This window comes from Aulonocara stuartgranti (genome assembly GCF_965226115.1).
Source record: "Aulonocara stuartgranti genome assembly, chromosome: 7".
Classification (NCBI taxonomy): Eukaryota; Metazoa; Chordata; class Actinopteri; order Cichliformes; family Cichlidae; genus Aulonocara; species Aulonocara stuartgranti.
The window spans coordinates 63383817-63404264 of NC_138945.1; the positions used below are offsets into that span (position 1 = coordinate 63383817).

The 20448-nt window shown below is 39.0% G+C and overlaps 1 protein-coding gene across 1 annotated transcript in view; it reads left to right on the plus strand.

Annotated features, from left to right (window-relative positions):
- pdhx (pyruvate dehydrogenase complex component X) overlaps positions 1-13746 on the plus strand; it is a 35154-nt gene extending 21408 nt beyond the window's left edge. Inside the window, exons 6-11 of the mRNA XM_082539347.1 lie at positions 416-581; positions 1041-1188; positions 3270-3328; positions 5693-5851; positions 11963-12027; positions 12843-13746. Of these exons, the coding sequence (XP_082395473.1) occupies positions 416-581; positions 1041-1188; positions 3270-3328; positions 5693-5851; positions 11963-12027; positions 12843-13098 (853 nt within the window). The 3' untranslated portion in view covers positions 13099-13746. The remainder of the gene's footprint in view (positions 1-415; positions 582-1040; positions 1189-3269; positions 3329-5692; positions 5852-11962; positions 12028-12842) is intronic.
- The last annotated feature ends 6702 nt before the right edge of the window (positions 13747-20448 follow it).

The following is a 20448-nucleotide window of genomic DNA, read 5'->3' on the forward strand; positions in this document are numbered from 1 at the left end:
AAGTTTTATCCTGAGTAGTATTTGACAAACTTCTGACCCAGTCCAGTGTGTTTATTGTGCCTAGTTTGAGGTGTCTGGTTTTCCCTGCATCCAAAACAGTTTTGACACTCTTCCAGGTGGCCTCAGTGAATGGAAAATCACTAGGATTGCTGTTGAAGCTAGGCTAAGAGGAGCGGCAATGATCAGTGAGCAGTAGTATGGCTTCATACTTAGAAAGAAGAAAGAGATAAGGCTGAGATGGTTTGGTCATGTTCAGAGGCAGGATAGTGTATTTGTTGGACAAAAAGGTGTTGAATATGGTGCTTCCAGCTTCAGTGGAGGTTCGTGGATGTAGTTTGTTTTTTTGGTTTTTTTTCTTCTAAAAGTGTCTTTCTCACATTTAATGTTAAAATGGTCGCTTTTTTTTTCTTAACAGGGATGCACTGAATCTTCTGAAAGCATCTCCTGCTCCCAAAGCAGTGCCATCTGTGGTAGCCTCAACTCCTCCAAGTCCCATCTCTGCTCCAGCAGCCAGTCCTCTACCTCCAGGAAGCAGACCAAACATACCTCCATTGTCTGTACCGGGAAAACCAGGAGCACCGGTGATCACTCCTCACACATCCTCTCAAAAATACTCTTACATGGCGCAGTTTCTATTTCGGGTCGTACTAAGAAACTGCCAGATATCATTCAGTCATTTGGGGATTTGTCGCTTTTGGCTAAGAGGATGTAATGGGATTGTCTCATCTCAATCACTATTTCTGCATGGTTAACTTTTACATTGCTGCTGTAGATATTTATCAGTTTCATTTGGTATAGTTAGTGGTATCCCGTAAGGTATTGCCTGTTCATCTCAAAGATTGAGGATTCTTTTTAACCAGCCATTAACTATCAAGGCTGCTGTCAACATTTATTCATTTCATGGGTTTTTGGAGTCATTAGCAGACACAGCAGTGAAGATGTGTCCACCATATCAGTGTTGGCTCTCTCAAAATGTCTTTTTTTTTTTTTATCCTTCACTGAATTATTTACCTCCCCTTCTTCCTCCTTCATATCTCCAGGGAACTTTCACTGAGGTTCCAGCTTCAAATGTCCGTCGTGTGATTGCTCAAAGGCTTACCCAGTCAAAGACCACCATCCCCCATTCATATGCATCCATCGACTGTGACATGGCTGCTGTCATGCAACTCCGCAAAGATCTGGCCAAAGGTAAAAACAATGAAATGAAAAAAAACTCGTCTTTTCATTAACACTGTTGTTGTCCTGCAAGTGGTATCTCCCTTAATGCATACTGACAGGTACATTTGTAAGACAGCTTATCTGTGAAGTTGTGGATTTCAGAAGATTAATGTGACGCTTCATTCAAGCATTCAGCTCGTAGTTCATGTCCGTTCCTGTGTTTCAAATCAATACACACATCTGTGTTCCACAGGGGTGGTGTCTTTTGTTTTATGGACAGGTAAATTATTGTACTTGGCAAATGATTTAGCCAATTGTGAAGTTTAAATGCCTATCCATGAAGCAGTACCCCACAAGCAAGACCTGCAGTATATCTATGGCTGCAATAGAGCCCTATGCTCAGTATCACAGAGACAGTATGGCATCATAAAGAGAAGTCATTTAGACAAACTAAATCCAAAAAGGAATTGCAGTCAGTTCCTCTTGACGAAGGGCACAACTTGTAACTTTATTTCTGTTTGCTGTGCTTTTTGTTAAGCATCAACAGTATCACTATTTTTTGTGTACTTGCCACATTTTGACAAGTAACTATAAACGCTGAAAGAGTTACTCAGCATGATGAGTGTGCACATGCTGTATGGATTCTTAAGAGGGGATTTGTGAATGGCTGAAGTTGGATTCACAGGGCTGACTTCTACTGATGAGATCTAGGAAAGAGCCATGTCTACCAAAGCCATTTCTTAATTTTCTACAGCATAGTATTAATACTTAAACATGTTAAATCTGTTGTTGTGTACCATGTGATAAATGACAGTATTACTGACTAAAAAAAAATGCTATTAAAGGCCTCTAAATACAAGTCAAATTTATTTATATAGCACATTTAAACCAATAGCCGTTGACCAAAGTGTTGTGCATTTCAAATAATCAAGTGACATTTAAGAACTGAAGTATAAAATGAGAAAACTTGAGTAAGAAATGACAAAATAAAGGTAGTCAGAACTGAAAGCCAAGGAATAAACGTGGGTTTAACAGTAAATGTAGGGGCAGTGAATACCACAGGGAAGATAGATTGTTACAATCTTATAATTTTTAAAAAAAAATACACATTGAATACTGTAAGTCTGATGCAATTCTAATATCAAATGAAGCATTGGTTGAAACTAGCAGTGTGGGCATTACTTCCTCAGCTTCACAACCTTCCCTAACAACGGTTATTGAGCAAACAGCTACTGCTTGTGAAACAGAATTTTGGGTGTGTAATTTGAAGGACAGTTTCCACCACAAACCATTCACTTTTGCACATAAAAAGAAAAATATCTATCCTTAATGGCTTGATTTTCTAAATGGATCCTGTGATTACTTCGGGACATTTTTTCATGTTGATTAAGTAAGAGTACTATGTCAGATTCCAATTTTAAAACACTTAGTTTAATGCTGTGTCACGTAATTGGCCTTATTTAGCTTAACTTTTCAGCACAGTCAAACAAACAGTAAATCTCTTTGGGTCCTGTCTCTGTGATAGAGGAAATGGGATGGCCATTCCAGACCTATTAGCAAGGTTGTGTGTGTACGGAGGGATTCTCTCGCCGGTTGTTTTTGTGGACTCTCATTGTTCTCGACCAGTGCGATTTCACGGTTAGCTCATTAATCATACTGCTCACAGCATTCAGAACTGTCTGGTACTGCATTATTGGCCACTAGTAAAAGTTGGCTCTGATGCCAAGCCTGACTGCCCCAATGTGTGTTACACATCAAGCAGGGAATGAAGCAAATTCGCATCAGTGAGTTTGGCATAGAGGGGCCTCTTCTGATCAGCTGGAGTGAACAACAACAATATATTGCATTTTTCCCTATGCAATAGCATGTGTAATGTCATGCACTTGCAGTTTGTTTACATGGAAATTAATTCATTTAGAATTTCCCCTCTTTAACTGAATGTTTTTTGATAACTGAAACATTGCAGGTCTTGTACAAGATACTCGACTTTCACTGTGCCTTGGCATTTGGAACCATAGGTTTTTAGCTTATCCAGCTTTCCGCTTGGCTTAGATCTGATAATAATAAGCAGAGATTAGGTTATTCTCATAAATCCTCCTTTGTCCTTTCAGAACAGATTAAAGTGTCTGTTAATGACTTCATCATCAAGGCAGCAGCTGTTACACTCAGAGTAAGTACTCCTCATTTGTTGTCATTTGTTCCTTCAGTGTGTGTAATTGCTAAAGATGGGTCATCTGTTCATCTCTAACCCTGTATTTTTTAGAACATTGCAGTGTTATCCATAACTTTAATCTCTTCCAGTGCTCAATAAACCATTTGGACACATGTGTCTAAGATGTGTTGTTAGATTTAAAGAATATGTGCAAGGCATAGGACGTTGTGGACGATGTGGCCCTCCTGGTAATGTAGTTATTCCAGCAACATTTCATAAGAATATAATGACTTACTTATTTTACACTCTAAAATACTATTTTATTATACTAATATAAAATATTGTGTCACATTATTGCCACTTCCCATCCTCATTTTCAAGTAAATTTCATGGCAAAGACACACACATCTACACACTTCCACTCGACACTCTCTCTCCCTTTCTCTCTCTGTCACACACACACTCCCCCCACAAGAAGAATGTTGATTTATGTACCCAGTTTTGAATTTTTGTGTTCCAGATGATTGTTTCTTTTTTCTTACAGGTGCGCCAATTGGTGATAAATGCACTTCTGTTTGCACTCTATCCTTTTATTATGACTTCCTGTCGTGCCTTAGATGTTGTCATATTCTATGCCACATAATATGTAATAACTTTAATAACACGAATAGAAATGAAGAAATAAAAAGATGAACCCTCAACGAAAGGAACCTACAGAGAATTTATAGAGCTAATGTCTGTGCAGGTTCTCAGTCATCCAGGTCATTGTAGTCTAAGGAGCCTGGAAAGAAAAGCGTCTGGACTTCTTTAAGTTGCTTGAAGATGTTTCACCTCTCATCCGAGAAGCTTCTTCAGTTCTAAGAACAAATGGGTGAGAGTCCCAGATTTAAGCCCCATGGGAGTGTCACCCCAAGAGGGACAATGGACCCCCTTATGATCCTCTACCTAATTACACGAGCCGAAGTGTGAAAATGGTAGGTGTAGGTCACAATCAGCCAATGTTTTGGGTGAGCTCATTGTGAAACCTAGCCCCACCCTATCATATGATTTCCTGAGGTCAGATGACCCAGGATATGAGTGGGCGTTAAGGCATCTGGGAAGGGATCTCAACACTGGATTGTAGATTGCAGACAGTTGGTGTCTGCCATCTAAACACAAATCTAAACAGAAACTTAACAATGTACTGTATGCTGTACAGTGTAGCGAGGAATGCTCAGACCTCCATATTGGAGAGACCAAACAGCCACTTCATAAACGCTTGGCACAACATAGCAGAGCCACCTCCACGAGACAAGACTTGACTGTCCATCTGCATCTAAAGGACAAAGGTCACCCTTTCAAGGATGCCAATGTTCATATTTTGGACAGAGAAGACTGATGGTTTGAAAGAGGAGTGAAAGAGCCATCTATGTCCACTGTGAACGACCATCTTTGAACAGAGGCGGTGGCTTACGACACTTAACTGTCTGCCATCTATAATCCAGCTTTGAGATCCCTTCCCAGACGCCTTAACGCCCACTCACATCCTGGGCCATTTGACCTCAGGAAATCAGATGATAGGGTGGGGCCAGGTTTCACAATGAGCTCACCCAAAACATTGGCGGATAGTGACCTACACCCGTTTTCACACTTAGGCTCGTGTAATTGGGTAGAGGATCATTAGGGGGTCCATTGTCCCTCTTGGGGTGACACTCCCATGGGGCTTAAATCTGGGACTCTCACCCGTTTGATCTTAGAACTGAAGAAGCTTCTCGGATGAAAGGTGAAACATTTTCAAGCAACTTAAAGAAGTCTAGACGATTTTCTTTCCAAGCTCCTTAGATTATAGAGCTAATAAGATAAGATACCTTTATTAGTCCCACAAGGGGAAATCTTGAAAAAGCAAAATGTGTTTGGCACAATAGTGAATTCATATCTTAATTCTGATTGCAAAAGCTACCAAAGCAACACAGGCACTGTCACATTCACTGTGTTTTACTGTTGGTCTAATGTATTTGTGTACCTCTCAAATGTCAAGCTCATTTGCATTACCACTAATATTTTATTATAGGGGCTCCACTTCTGATGAGTATTTGTTAAAAACACTCAAAAGATTCCCAGTTTAGAGCAGGAGGAGATACAAATTCAGCCTCAGGGGATCACAAACTAATGGTCTTCTAGTGCCAGTCACAAGCCCAGATAAAGTAGGAGGGCTGCATCAAGAGTGAGAGTGTAAGTGAGTGTAAAATCTGTGCCAAATCAAATATGTGGATCCGTAGCAACCTCTGTAGAAATAAGGAAGCAGCTTAACACACCTCAACTGAAGAGAGCTTATCTCTTTTTGTCTTGATTTATCCCTGATAACATGAGGACATGAGGTGACCTTTGACTCCTGTTTCCTAGGAAATGCCAGAAGTGAATGTGACGTGGTCTGGTGATGGAGCCCGTGCACTTGATTCAGTGCATATTTCTATTGCTGTGGCGACAGACAAAGGTCTCATTACTCCAATCATCAAGGATGCTGCAAACAAAGGAGTCCAGGAGATCTCATCTAATGCTAAGGTAAAGAACTGGAAAATAAAAGAGTTGAAGGCAAAAAACAACTATGTGTAATCATTGTTCTGACATGCTATGAGTTAATATGAGATTTAGACTTGACTGGACCCTAACAGATTCTGGCTGGAACTTAATTAATTCAGAGTAGCATCATTCAATCCTCATTTCCACTCCTTCAGGGAACAGAAGTTGTAGTAATAACATAGTGTTTCCTTGGAGTTGATTCACTCATCACAACAAATACATTATGGAGTATATGTACACGCCCTGTAGAGTAGCCACTGAACCAGTGTCAGAGCACCAGTAATAGATCTGAACAAGAGTGTGGTAATGACTTACTAGCTACAATACAAATATCATTCACAGAAACCTCCTTAAATAGGGCTCATGAGGTTGCCCTGGTGGACTATGCTGTCACTCCCTGAGGCAAAGGCAAACCTTTGGTGCTAGGTTCAGTGGAGGTTCAGTGGGGCAACCCCTATTTAGACAGTCCTTTACCTCTAGCTGAATTAACATAGCAAATAAACAACTGGTCATATTCGGAGTGCTGTCAGTGAAGGTACGTAGCACACACACCAGACACAAGACAAGCTCCTCTATTCCTCATAGGGGGGAAGTGAGAAAACGGAGAATCTCAAAATCCATAGAGTGCAGTGCCACGTGCAGACGTTGTTTTCTCCATGTGGTGGTTAGTTCTGAAACAAAATCTGGGAACATGGGCAGATGGTTTTTGACCATTGTGTACTCTGGAGCTTGGAAAACCCCTTGAAAGATGATGTTTCCTGAACAGAATATTTCTTCTTTTCTTGCTTTGATAAAAATAAATAAATGCAAAGCAAAAAGTACTGCATGGAAAAGTCCAAATTAGCACTCTGGGCAACCTACGCACCAGCTCAGTGGTGGTGGCTAAAACAGTATTTGAAGTTAAGTTAGCATCAAGTCAGCAGATAGCAGAGCTAACTAACCAGATGAACCTGATATCTCCCAAGTGTTGTACAAAGTTAATCAACTGAAAAGGAGAAGCACTTTATATCTAATATAAAGGCCAGTAGATTTGGAATTTGATTTTTGATATCTGGAGAAGAGATCGATCAGATATGGTATATGAAGTAAAAATGGTCTTTTTTTTTTTTTGTTTCATTTTTTGCTTTCTCATAAACACCTGGGAACAATAATTTGTTTCCAAGGTTGCTCTGAAAATGTAAAGCACCAAAAAGATACTTAATGAAAAGAGCCACACACTTCTATCAAAGACGCATGCATCACAAATCGATGAATTATAAATGACTTTGAAATAGACGATGATAATAAAAAATATAATGTTTGACATGTAAAATTCCCTAAAGTTCAGAGCCTGTTTTTATGACTGTCTTATCTTTGTACACATTGATGTTGGATTCATCAGCTACCAGTCATAAAACCTGAAAATGCAAAACTCTTTCCATAATCAAGAAGTAGAGCTGACTTTTAGAACACTTATGGCTCTAATGACACAGTGTTGCTTGCACATTATCGACATCACAGCTCAGTGTCAGCACATGTAACCTTAGCTGTTGCAGTGACAGTGGTGGAAACCGTATTAGTATAATAGCATTTGTTCATGCAAGAGTGCTAATTTAAACTTGAGAGGGGTGAAAGTACGTTTGATTCACGGTGCATATCTGTGTATGCCAGTGATAGTCAGCAGGTGGTTGGATTTAGCAGTGGGTGTGTGATTAGGTTTTAGACATACTATTACTGTAACTGCCTAAACCCATGTGATCAGTTTTTGCAACAAATGTGATTGCTCAAGATCGGGTGCTTCTGTTTGTGTTGACTTTCACTTTGACTTTGACTACCAAAACCAGAGGTGAATATGTGTAAACAGTTGTGTACACAATACAATTTTACATTTTTCATCAACCTATTGAATACACATAGCTGCTTGCTTTGAAATATGTACATGTATTATTATATAGTTTGTCTCCACTGGCTGCCGTGGTGGTCCAGCTCAGACCAGAAGCGCTGCTATGTTTGTTAAACACTTTTGCATCACAAACAGTTCCTTTTTTATCTTTTGTTCCTTTTTGCGTTCCTTCCTTTTTCATTATATTGAAAAACAATTGTTTTCGTTTGTTTTTTTTTCTTTAGAGAACTAAAATTAAAGTGGTCAAAATGTTCTGTTCTTTCTAATTATATTGTAATGATTTGTTGTGACTCCCAGAAGACAATGTATTACTTTTATAGTGATTGTCTTAACCTATTTTGATTATTTTAGTTCAAATAATGTAATATTTGTCAGTTGTTCAGATGCCAGATCAGAATGTTTCAGTACTAACATACTTGCATACACAACAGCTGCTTTAAAGCATGAGTAGTAACACTGCACACATGTCACTCCACCTAAGCCTTCAAAATGCTCTTTACCACCCACAGCTATTCAATTTATTTGTGCTGCTGCTTTGAGGTAAATGTGCATTTGCTGGTTTTCATAGGTCTCGAATTAAAATTAACACAATGTCTGAATAGAGCACTGCTGGCCGTTGATTTGATGCAGAGGAACATGACTGTTTTTGCACTTAGGGCTCTTATCATAATTGTACCGACCATACTCTATTGTGTCTTGTGAGTCACTCTCAAGTTTCCGTGATGGTTATATCCCACCATTAACCTTTTAAGAACATTTCTATTCAAATAAGCCAATAACTTAGAAGAAGATAAGTTCAGTGCTACATTTTAACAATAAGCTCTTCATTATTTCAACACAGTCTGTGGTATAATGTGGAGCATGTACTTTTATAATGTTTTACTGCTTGATATCACCATCCTTCTTTGAGAAGGTTGAATGAGCCATGTGTTTGCACTAGAAACAATACCTTTTTCACGCTTTGTTTCTCAGTTATATTGGGTTTTCTCCAAGCTTTTCAGACAGCATTCATGCTGTGAGAGAGCAAGGATTCGCATAACCTAGCTGAACTAATGTATTACCAGATGCCTCATCTGCAGTTCTGGGTGCTTTTCATTCCGTTTCTTTAATTTACCCATGCACATTAGGATAGTAATTTATTTCTGTGAGGACCATGGTGAACATTTTAAAAGTGCAATTTCAGTTTTGAATTCCATTTGCGTTTCTTTATTCTGTCTTTTCGTTTTTTTCAATGTCAGACATTGATTTTAATATTATTTTCATTAGTTGTGTGGATGCCCTCAAGGGCATTGAGTTCCTGTTTCTCTTTATTCTTTATCCTTTATTCTTGTCGCTTCCGTACGTTTTTTGCACCTTAACTACTCCCTCAGTTTTCAGCCGATTTTCTCAGTTCAAACTCTAAACTGTTCTGCTCTTTCCGGCTATATCTTTTGGTGTTTATTGCTATTATACTATTTAAAATATTACACTTTTTTCCTTTAATTTGTCCCATTGAAATGAATGGAAAACTTCAGAAATTCTGCTAAAACTTTTTCTTGTTTTTGAAACTTAACTACATGCTCATACTTTCACATAGAAACACCATTCAAACTTTAAAACGTTCTCAAATGATTGGGCTATTCCTGTGTGTTTCAGCTTTTTCATATCTGTTACCGTTTTCATTTAATGCCTCTTTAAGTTTTCAGTTGCAGCTTTGTGATTTTTCACAAAATACATGCGTTGTTATGGTTGCTATGCAATTAACTCAGAGTGCTCGTCCGTTCTGAATTTTCTCTTCATGTCTGAACAACTTCTTGCTACTTGCTCAATTTCCACTCATCCCCCACAAATTATACATCAAAATGTAGGTATTTTTGCTGGCTTTAAGACAGTGTCACTATAATTATTGTGTGAGTTACGGTTTTTTCACAATTTGCCTCGAAGTGACACAAGGTCTCAAAACTCCCCATTCAAAGTCTATGGGGAGGTTGTGAAACTCAGAGCTGAAATACTGAAACTGAAGGCATTTTCAAATCGTCATTTCTCCTTAACGAAGCGAAGTTAAGACATGGGGCTTGTGCCAATTCATCTTCAGACAGTGCTGACACTCACGGTCTAAGCTGTTTTTACAGTCATCTTACCGTTGAGCCATAAATTACGTTTGTTTGAGGGGTGGAAATCTGTCCTCCTTTCATTTTTCAAACTCCGAAAATGAATCCGTTTCTTCTCTCGTCATATCTCCGCGACGGAGTTACAAAGAGCTATGAAAATCGCAGTCAAAGTAAACCAAAGTCCGCTGATTCACCCAGTACAAGAATTATGCTTCTAGTTATTGAGTTACATGACGTTTTGTAACTCCAAAAAACGGCGTTTTTCGCCTCTTACCGCGATCTAATTCTGACTGCTCATCACCCTGTTTTCCAGGCGCCCCGGGCTCTTTCCCAGTGGCGCAGTTGGTAATGACACGGGTCTGGAGCCCAAAGGTCGTGGGTTCAATTCCACCTTGTCCACATGTTTTCTTCCACTACAAATTAATACACTATCACAGACCTGTAATTCATATTGATAATTTATTACAATTCGGCAACATTTTATGATTTTGGCAGCTTTTCTAATATGGATCTCAGATTCTTGTTAACGCTCCATGGCAGAAATGCATACAAGTACACAGCCTGATGAAGCAGACAGAAGCAGTACCTCTGATTGGTGGACTGAAATTGAGCAGAACCAGGTTGTTCTGCCTCTTTTCACCAGAAAGTTCAGTGTTTTCTCGGCCTCTTCTGCTGTTTTTAATAAGAATTTTCAGCTTTTTCACCTTTTTTCAGGTATATGAGAACCAGTTTGGCTCAGTGAGATGAGTATGAGATGAAATTCTACTGATTTACCTCTTTTCTGCCAAATTGTCAAAGGAGCTTGCAAAGAAAAGCGTCTGGACTTCTTTAAGTTACTTGAAGACGTTTCACCTCTCATCCGAGAAGCTTCTTCAGTTCTAAGGTCAAATGGTGGAGAACTGAAGAACTGAAGAAGCTTCTCGGATGAGAGGTGAAACGTCTTCAAGCAACTTAAAGAAGTCCAGACGCTTTTCTTTGCAAGCTCCTTTGACTACGATGACCTGGATGACTGAGAACCTTCACAGACATATTTTTCTGCCAAATCTTCAAACATTTCACCTCTTATCAGCATAATTCTCAGCAGCTTCTGCTCTTTTCAGCAGAATTCTGCTCATTCACCTCTTTTCAGCAGAAATTCTGCTTATTCACCTCTGCTGCAAAAATTTTCCGCCTTTTCACCTCTTATCAGCATAAATCTCAGCTGTTTTAAGAAAAAAACCTCCTTTGAGCAGAAATTCTGCTGATTCATCTCTTTTCAGCGCAACTTTCTGCTTCTTTACCTCTTTTCAGCAGAAATTCTGCTGATTCACTTCTTTTTTTGCAGAATTTTCAGCCTTTTCACCTCTTTTCATAACAATTCTCAGCAGCTTCTGCTCATTTTAGCAGAATTGTCAGTCTCTCCAATCTTTTTCAGCCGTTTTCAGCAAAAACCTCTTTTCAGCAGAATTCTGCTGATTGACCTCTTTTCTGCAAAATTTTCAGCCTTTTCACCTTTTATCAGCACAATTCTCAGCAGCTTCTGCTCATTTCATCAAAACTGTCAGTCTCTCCACCTCTTCTTTGTGAGAATGAGCTTGCCTTAGTGAGACAAGTGGCTACCTTGAGACCAAAAGGGCCAGGTTCGAATCCTGCTCAGGGCTACATTTTTTTTCCCACCACTTTTCAGCAAAAATTTCTCCGTCTTTACCCCTTTCAGTAGAATTTTTTGCTTTTCACCACTTTTCAGCAAAAAAATTCTGCTTCTTCACCTGTTTTCTGCAAAATTTTCAGTTTCTTCACCGCCAGACAACTTTTTGCAATTTTTTTTAACTTTTTCAGCTTTTTTCAGCAGACGTCTTACGCGTTAAGGCATCCACACAGCATTTTCGCAGGAAATGCAAATTTTTCTAGTTGCATTTGTGAGGAGCTGAACCTTATTAGGAAAACATTCTTTTCTGTATTTTGTGTTGCAGACTGTACAATAACTAACAGTTAATTAGTACTGCACATGCTTATGGTTTTATCTACATTTCCAAGTCTGTTGTGTATATCACACATGTATTCTGGCTATTGTGTATTTGATCTATTTTATACATCAAATGTATTTATTTCTTTAAGAATATCCATCTTGTGTTTTTATAGGCTCTGGCCCAGAAGGCTCGAGATGGGAAACTGCTTCCTGAGGAATACCAGGGAGGCTCATTTAGGTAAAGTCATTATTATAGTCAGTATTTTTACCAGGTTTTCCTTTTTATTTTTAGTACTGCTGTCTCAGTTAATTGCTATTCAATAGACTTTTTTGTAATGTGTCAAAAAGTGGTTCCTGTGATCTATTAATACTATTTCCCCAATGTTCCTTTGAAACTCAGTTATAAGAATAAGCCATTATACATTTCCGCATTTATGATTAAAATCTGGTTTCACAGTGAGCCAATATATTATGCATATTCTACATTTCGTGTGAGCCTGAGCTGAATGTGTTCTTGGGCGACAAAGACCATCAGTTACTGTTCATCAATTGCAGAAGTGTGAAGGAGGGGGGCTTTTTAACTCATTAGAATTAATGGTGTCATTTAGAAACAAATGGGGTTTCTGTGTCAGGCAGAAGCAATGGATTCCTACGGAGACCACTTTCTTCGTCCTCCTGAGGATATACATTATGTCTATATCCTTCACCTATTAGTTTTCCATTCCCCTGAACCAGAACTCCCATTAATGCAAACATCAGAAAGCCCTCAGGTCATTTTTGCACAATATTTAGGGGCAGTTCTTGAGCTGAATTTTGCTGTAGTAATCTTAACTGCTTAGCGTTTTATTTTAGCAGCTGTCTATCAGATGTTGACAAAAAGTCATTCATTAAAAGTGATAATATTCTTTTTTCTTTTTTTTTTAACCTAAATAAATTTGTTTTATAGCCACTAATGCCTGCTTAGTTTTTATTTATCGTCTTGACCTTTTATTATCTTCAGCTAACTTTGACGTGCTAATATGCGTGCTATCTTTTTCTCTTTTTATCCCACAGTATATCTAACCTAGGGATGTTTGGAATCAGTGGCTTCAGTGCTGTGATTAACCCGCCTCAGGCATGTATCCTTGCTGTTGGGACGTCCAGGGCTGAACTGCACCTCTGTGAGGATGATCAGACCCTATGCACCAAGCAGCTGATGACAATTACGTTGTCCAGTGACGGGAGACTAGTGGACGACGAATTAGCATCACGGTTTCTTGATAAATTTCGAGCCAACCTAGAAAAACCACAACGCATGGCCCTGGTGTGAAAAAACAAACAGAGAGAGCTTTATAAAAGGCACTTTATAGATATAGGAAGAAACACCTACATGACAAAGCCTGGCTCATGGTTTTCACAGCCAGAGAGCTCTTAAACGGTTGGTTTCCAATTAAGGCTTACAGAGTTAGAATTGTACATAATTAAAAGTTCATTTTTTGGACTACTTCTGACTGATGATCAACCAGGCTTTGTGATGGAGGAGTTATGGGGACTCAGCTAGAGTGGAGGAACATTCTTGGTGCCAAATTACCAAGAAAAAGATTATTCTGCCACACTAGTGTTGTGTACATAAAGTGTTTCAAGTCCAGCTCAACTGCTGTTTCGCAGTCAAGTGTATCTGCTCGATGTCACTGTTGGTAAACATGCAAATAGTTCTCTCAAAACTTCACTATACATTTCTACAACAAAGCTATACATTACTGAACAATACAACTGGCAGTATAATTTCCATTTAGATTGCAAAACCCACGTAAAATGGTTTCTGTTACAAAATGTAAGAATCTAATTGATTTATTATTAATTTTCCTATTAATATGTTTTAACTTATTTAAAATCAACTACACTGGAGAACAAGTCCTTCAAATTCAGCTGTATACAAATCAAGGTTGCCAATAAAACACATTGTTCAGTCTTAAAATGTTTGTGTGTGTGTGTCATTAATGTTTTTTCCAGATTTTCAGAAAGTAGCAGATTCACAAACTGGATTACACAAGTGTGTGTTTCTGTATAATTAGAATCCAAAGAGATTACATAGTAATTATTTTTTAAAAGCCAATTAGGATAATTTGCTGGGTTGAGTGTACAGGTCAGGTTCTCATGGCAGATGCTTATCTTTACTTTAAGCGTGGGAAGAACAGCTGTCTCTTTATATACTACCAGTAAGACAAAGCTTATCCTAAATATGCAAAAGCATATTCTAATATTTTTAAAGCAGGAGGAAAAAAGCTGTGGTTTCAAACATCCACTGTGGGTTAGATTTCCATTTTATCCACTATCAGCCTTGAAAGGGTTAAAAAAACAACAAAAAAAAAACAAACGGTTGCCTTGCACCTGTTCAGCTGAATTCAGATAGATTTTAAGTCTGAATGTAAATTACCCGAGGTGAGTTGTGGAATAGGCAGGTTGCAACGGTACCAAAGCAGACTTGATTTGATGTTGCTATGGCCAGGATTAAAGACAGAGGGGGGGAGGGGAAATTCAATTTTATTTATATAGCGACAAGGTGTAGGCTGCTGGGGGATTCCCAGCAGCCTACACCTATCGTGGCATAACTAATGGAGGATTCAGGAGAACAGTGAACACAAACTCTAATACCAGCCTTTCCTTTCTCATTTTTCCTTCACTGCAAGTCTTCCGGCCCTTTACAACCTTTTCCTAATAACAAGCAAGGACATTTCGTGCTATGGTTGCTGTGGCATCAGATTGAGAGGGAGACATAGACACAGAAAGGGGTACTTAGGAACAGGGGGTTGGTTGGCATAGCCCAACTGTTTTATCCACTATGCTCACCTCTGCACACACACTCCCTTTCATTAGTTACCAAGGCAACAGAAAATGCACTTAAGCACAAAGAGAGTATTAGATAAAGTGGTAGTTGTTAACATTTCTTGTTTCAGCATGTGGATATAAACTTTACTTTTCATCAACATTCTCACAGAGATGTACTAGTCGTGACAGTCAACATTAGAATAGAGTGGCCTATTGTTATTATTGTACATGTACCATAAAATTGTGGGTGCTCCACACCAACTGTGCAGGAAACATAAATAGTAAAACAACAGAAATAAATGACATGCAGGACTAATATACAAACACTATTGACTAATTTAGTTTTGTCAGTTACATTTAGGTTATTAGGGAACTGAATACTATATCACCACATCTGATAGTATTTCAGCCTCAGTCGAACCCATTCTTCATCTCCATTACTTTTTAATGTATGAATGATGATGAATATAAATAGTTTTGCATGTAATCTGTGCTGATCTCACTGCTGAGTATTTATCACTATGCACAATTTACCCGTATGCTGAGAAGAGATGATGTGCCTTTACAGATCATTAAATATCAAGTCCAATGCAGCACAACTGATCCATAAAAAGCACCAGCATCTATACAAATATTTGTATAGAATGAATGCATTGATAAATTGGGCTATAATGTTATGATGTATCTTTTTATATGTGCCTCACTGTTACAGAACTGAATGTCAATGAGGGGAAATCTTGCTGTGTTCGGCCTTCGTGCTATTGCAGATTGCGATCAGTTTGACAACTGATCGATCTGTTAAATAAAGCAGCTGAACAACGCACTTCGAGATATCAGCTCTGCAGCAAAACAGAGTCTGAGATTTCCTTGGCTTTCTTTGCACAGTTTGACATTTAGTCCTCTGATAGCCACCCCGCCAGTCTCTGCCCAACGATCTTATTATATGTAACAGCTGGATAAGGGAGCTGCATTGACAGCAAGAATTAGATTTGTTCCCACTAAGGTTTTGCTGAACAGTTTTCAGGGTCTTGAAGATAATACAGGGGCTCAGGCATATGTGTAGGTCAGGCCAATGGACACACAGCATGGTACTGAGTGCTGGAGGCAGTTGCTATGGAGACCAAAGAGAACAAGTGTGCACCTCTTGGATGTCCTTCAGGCACTTGGTCCAAAAAATGTGTTGGTCCAAAAGCTGTAATGGCTGAATTCCATGTTTGAGGGTTTTCAGCTGCATATAATGAGGGATTGGGACCAGATCTTGTTTATATTAGAAAAAAAAGGCATAGGGGGAACTGCAGTCTCTTCAGTTTGAATCCCACTCTTTCCCCAAGCCATTCAATCCTGGAGATGTAGATTTCTTCATCAAGTCAAGAAATAGATAATTATTGGAAGTATAAATTAAGACTTTTTTTTAAATTTTTTTAACAGAAACCATGATTTAAAGCAAACCGTTAAGGTTACATCTTCTGTAATGCACTATTCTATTGCCTGCTTTATTCTGGTCATTTATATAGGGAGGGCCACATGCAGTGCAGATTTACATTGTACAAGCAGGCAGGCTAATCACCGCAGCTGGCAAGAGGGTTGCTCTCATCCACATGATCTCATGCTCAAGTTTGTTCAACCATTGTTGACAGGATTTCCTCTGGTCTCCCCATTTCCCCTTACGACCAGGACTTCTTTATTCAATCCTCTTTTAAATATGATACGTTTTGTTTGCTTAACCCAGCTGTAGCACTACTACTCTATACTTCCCCTTCTTTTTTCTGAGTTATGCCACATTTAGAACTTGATGTCATTTCTTTCGAAAGGCGTAAGTTGCTGCTGAGCTTAAAGCATCCTGTTTGTTTCTTCTGAAAGGAAACACATGTAGCGTTCCCAGAAACCGAGAGATATCTGCAAACATTTCAAATGAGACTTACTGAGGCTTATCTTTATGCAAACTGAGGGTACAGGTGACACAGGACATTCCATTTGGCTTTACAGTATGCTGTGACACTCACTATCCAAACACGGTCTCTGCTGTCCCAGCACCCAAACAGAAGCAAGGCCCTTGCTTTGTTGTTGTTGCAAAGCCCAGCCTTTTGAAGCGGTCCAGTCATGGTCCCGTGATGCTGGGAGAGCTCACTCAGCTCGACACTCTGCAGTGTGAGGCAGAGCTCGGCCAGAGATACACAATGAGGACACAGTCCTAGCAACCTCCTAACTTTATTAAGTTTATTAGACAAAGGCAAAGAATAGTTGTTTTGGGGAGAATTGGGTAAAAACACAAACTTGCTATTTTTGTCACTCGCAGATAATTTGTACAAATATTCAACAGTTTCAAGGGGATAACTAAGAAAATACTAAATATATAAAAGCAATATTGATAAATGAGACCGACAGAACCTTAGTGTCAAAATAAGCTGTACAAAAATTGGTTCAACATATTACAAAGTGGTGGTACCAGGGATGAAGGGCCCTTTTGACTGCAGAATTGGCAAGTTATTGGCAAGTTGCTTTTTATTATTTGACAGAGTTCAGCTCCAGGCAACCAGGAGATGAGCTTCATCATGCTGAGACAACACACACAAATATAGAAAGAGTTCCTGTGGTCGTCATACTGTACAGCCTCACTACACCACATACTTTACATCACTCATATTCATCACATGTTTAGACTGTGAATGTTGAATGTTTGTCTCACTGCTCTGCACTTATTTGGACATCTTGCAGTCTCTTTTAGCTCAAATTCCAGTAACGGCTCTGGTCGAAAGGAAAAAGGCACGCTGCCTAAAAGGAATTCTAAGGAGTTGCCAATATGCAGCCTAAATTACCACAAGGATTCCCAAACACGGTGTCAGCGTATGTGTGTGATCTCATTTAGTTAACATCATGGGAAAGTTCCTTTTTTTTTATAATCAGTGACTCAGGAGTCTGATGTTTAATTAGGGATTTACTCATATATTGTATCCCCCAGTGTTCCTTTGTGTTCTTTGCTTTTCTTTTCACTGCCATACACCAGCAATAGCCACATGATAACCCTTGAAGGTTATCTGCAATTTGTTATTTTTCAAGCCATCATTGCAGCCTATGTGGTTATGAATAGGGTTTACAACCTAAATCACGGTTGAATGGGAAATATGACCCACTTAGTCATTAGCCCATTTTCATGTTCATACGAGCTCTTAAACACGATGGGTTCAACTAGGAAGAGCAAGTTTATTTTACTTGTATAAACTGACGGTGATTGAGAGTTTTGTGCATTCCATTGTGCTGGAGTGTTGACCAAGTTAGCCTCTCCTTGGCTCAGTCTAGCTTATATGGGACTGTGTATGTACAGCTGTTTAAGAGAGGCTTCAGCAGTCGTGGCAAATGTTACTCATTGACCCAACTATTCATTAAAGCAGTGGATCATCATTTCAGTTTAAATCATTGTTGTTTCTCCTGTGAGACTGGGGCAGACATTGTGCTGAGAAGGAAACATGCTAGACAGCTCTTGATCATTCTATACAAACATTTGGTCTTCAGAAGCTTGTTGTCATTGTTTCTCCTGTTCTTTTTCTTTCTTTCTTTCTTTCTTTGGGGGGGGGGGGACCTTTTTCAGATTATTTGAGTGATGTTTCATTTTTTAAATGTCAGTATAGCCCATTTACAGTCAAAGGTTAAGAGCAAGATATACTAATCACACTAGGAAAGGCAGGAAATGCATCTGTGTTATGAGGTGTAAAAAAGGAAGTTGAAATAAATAGGGGTTTTTATGGTTTCTAGTATTGCAAACATGTTTACTTGCATTCTGTCTTGTAGGATAAACTGTCATGTCACTATGGCAACAGTAAAACAGGAAGTAAGCTATATTTGTGATGTAGGAGTGTGAATAACTCAGATACCTAGTTACATTTGTTTATTTATTTTTTGCATAGATAAGCAGCAAAAACTTAATAACTTAATAATTTAATTTATATATATATATTCAAGGATGGGCTCAGTTCTCAGCTTTTCTCCATCAGATGTAGCAGTAGCATTGCTCAAAAATAAGTCCAATTGATGCTTCTCTTACATGCTAATCATATACAAATCATGAGATTATACCTATACAAATCATTTAATCCAAATCATGAGATGTCGTTTAGAGATTATAATTAAGACTTTGAAGCAGATATTTGTGTGTCCTTGGTGTATTCTGTGCTTTTGCATATGTTGGACACTTGACTCTAGGGATGGCAACATCCAGTTGGTTAATCACTCAGCTTAATTGCCAATTACAAAGATATTTCAAAACCTATTACATGAATGGCCATGAACTATGGGTTCGAAGCACAGGGTGATCGTGATAGTGATGTTTACTGTATGTTTTCTTTTGCACCTCAGTCTCCTTTTTCACTTAACTTGAACTATGGGACAATTCCGAATGGGGATCTCCCTACTCAGGCACGATGCTCACATTTTTGGTATGTCAGCCAACTCCTAGGAACTTCTTTAGTAATCTCTTAACTTTTGAGTTAATGCTGTCTCCAAGTCAGTATTTCAGATGAAACTTTAAATGGTTCTCGAATGCAAGAATAACTCACAGGTGCTTACAATGGACTGTGTTTTTTGTACAATGACGGTACGAATAATGAGCTGGTTAAGATGTAGAGTTTTATTTCAGGCACGTTGGAATGATTGGTGAGCATTTTACTCAGTACACCGTGCTGCTGTGCCAACTGTTGCTTACTTGCACCCTTACTAGAGCTGTTGACACTTAACCTTGGTGCAATGGTAACCTTACACTTCCTGTGTTGGACCGCTAAAGCATGTAAGGAGTTTCACATTGAAAAGCATATGTAAAAGAGTCTGCAAGTCAACTGTGAGGGAAATTGTGATTTAAATGAGTGGGAAAATGCTGAGATGTAAGATATAAAAGCTAAAGTAATAAAGTAATGCACTAATAACGGTTTTCAACTGAAGGGCCAGGTCACTTATTATTTGAATTCTGTTCCCATGACTACAGAGGTACTGGCCATGCTGAGCCATTAGACATACTTTATGGTTGATATGGAACTCCCGGGAACACAGACAGTCACTTGTGCTTTCTCACCGCACTGTTTACTTGAGATATTGCGCAATCACATGCAAAATCACAAGATGTGTCACTGGGGAGATTCCGGTAATCTGAGGTGGCTTTATCCATCATCCTGATGAAGTGAAATGTTAAACCTAAAGATAGATTTGAGACAGGTTTCTCATGATGGTAGTGAAACCTCTAGTTGTTGAGATAGCACCACACATTGTTCTGCGTTAACAGGCACCATTGCATGAAAAGTGAAAAGTTTCAAGGTGCTTTCTGTATGCAGATTTTTAATAAAGTTGTGTCTTGAACACATTTCCATTGATGGATCTGTATCTTTGAAGTGTTTGCAATGTTCAAGGCAGATGTCGGACACACACACAGAGAGATAAAGGTGCAGTAAGAAGTTGAAGCTGATGATGAGGTGTGTCTGTGAAATGGATTTGACCTCTTATAATTGGTCACGCAGGCAAAAAAAAAAATAGACATAGAGACAGAAAAAGTGCAAAGGAGCACAAGACAAAAAAGGAAGCAAAAAAATCTGATGACAATAGAGTGAGGATTAAAGAGAAAACAGATGGGCTCTTTTAAAACTGTCAAGAACATGAAAAGGGGAAGTTGGGGGGGGGGGGGGGGGGGGGTGCTAGGAGACAAGGCAGCGGAGCGGTAGGGAAGCAGGGAGAGGATAAGCAGCCAGACAGAAGAAGAGATGACGTTCATCTTATTCATTGCAAACTGTAGAAACGGGAAGCAAGTGAGAGGAAGAGAGGGGGAGTCTGTGTGAGGTGGGGCAGCAGGGGGGTGGGGCAAGTGTGGGAGAGG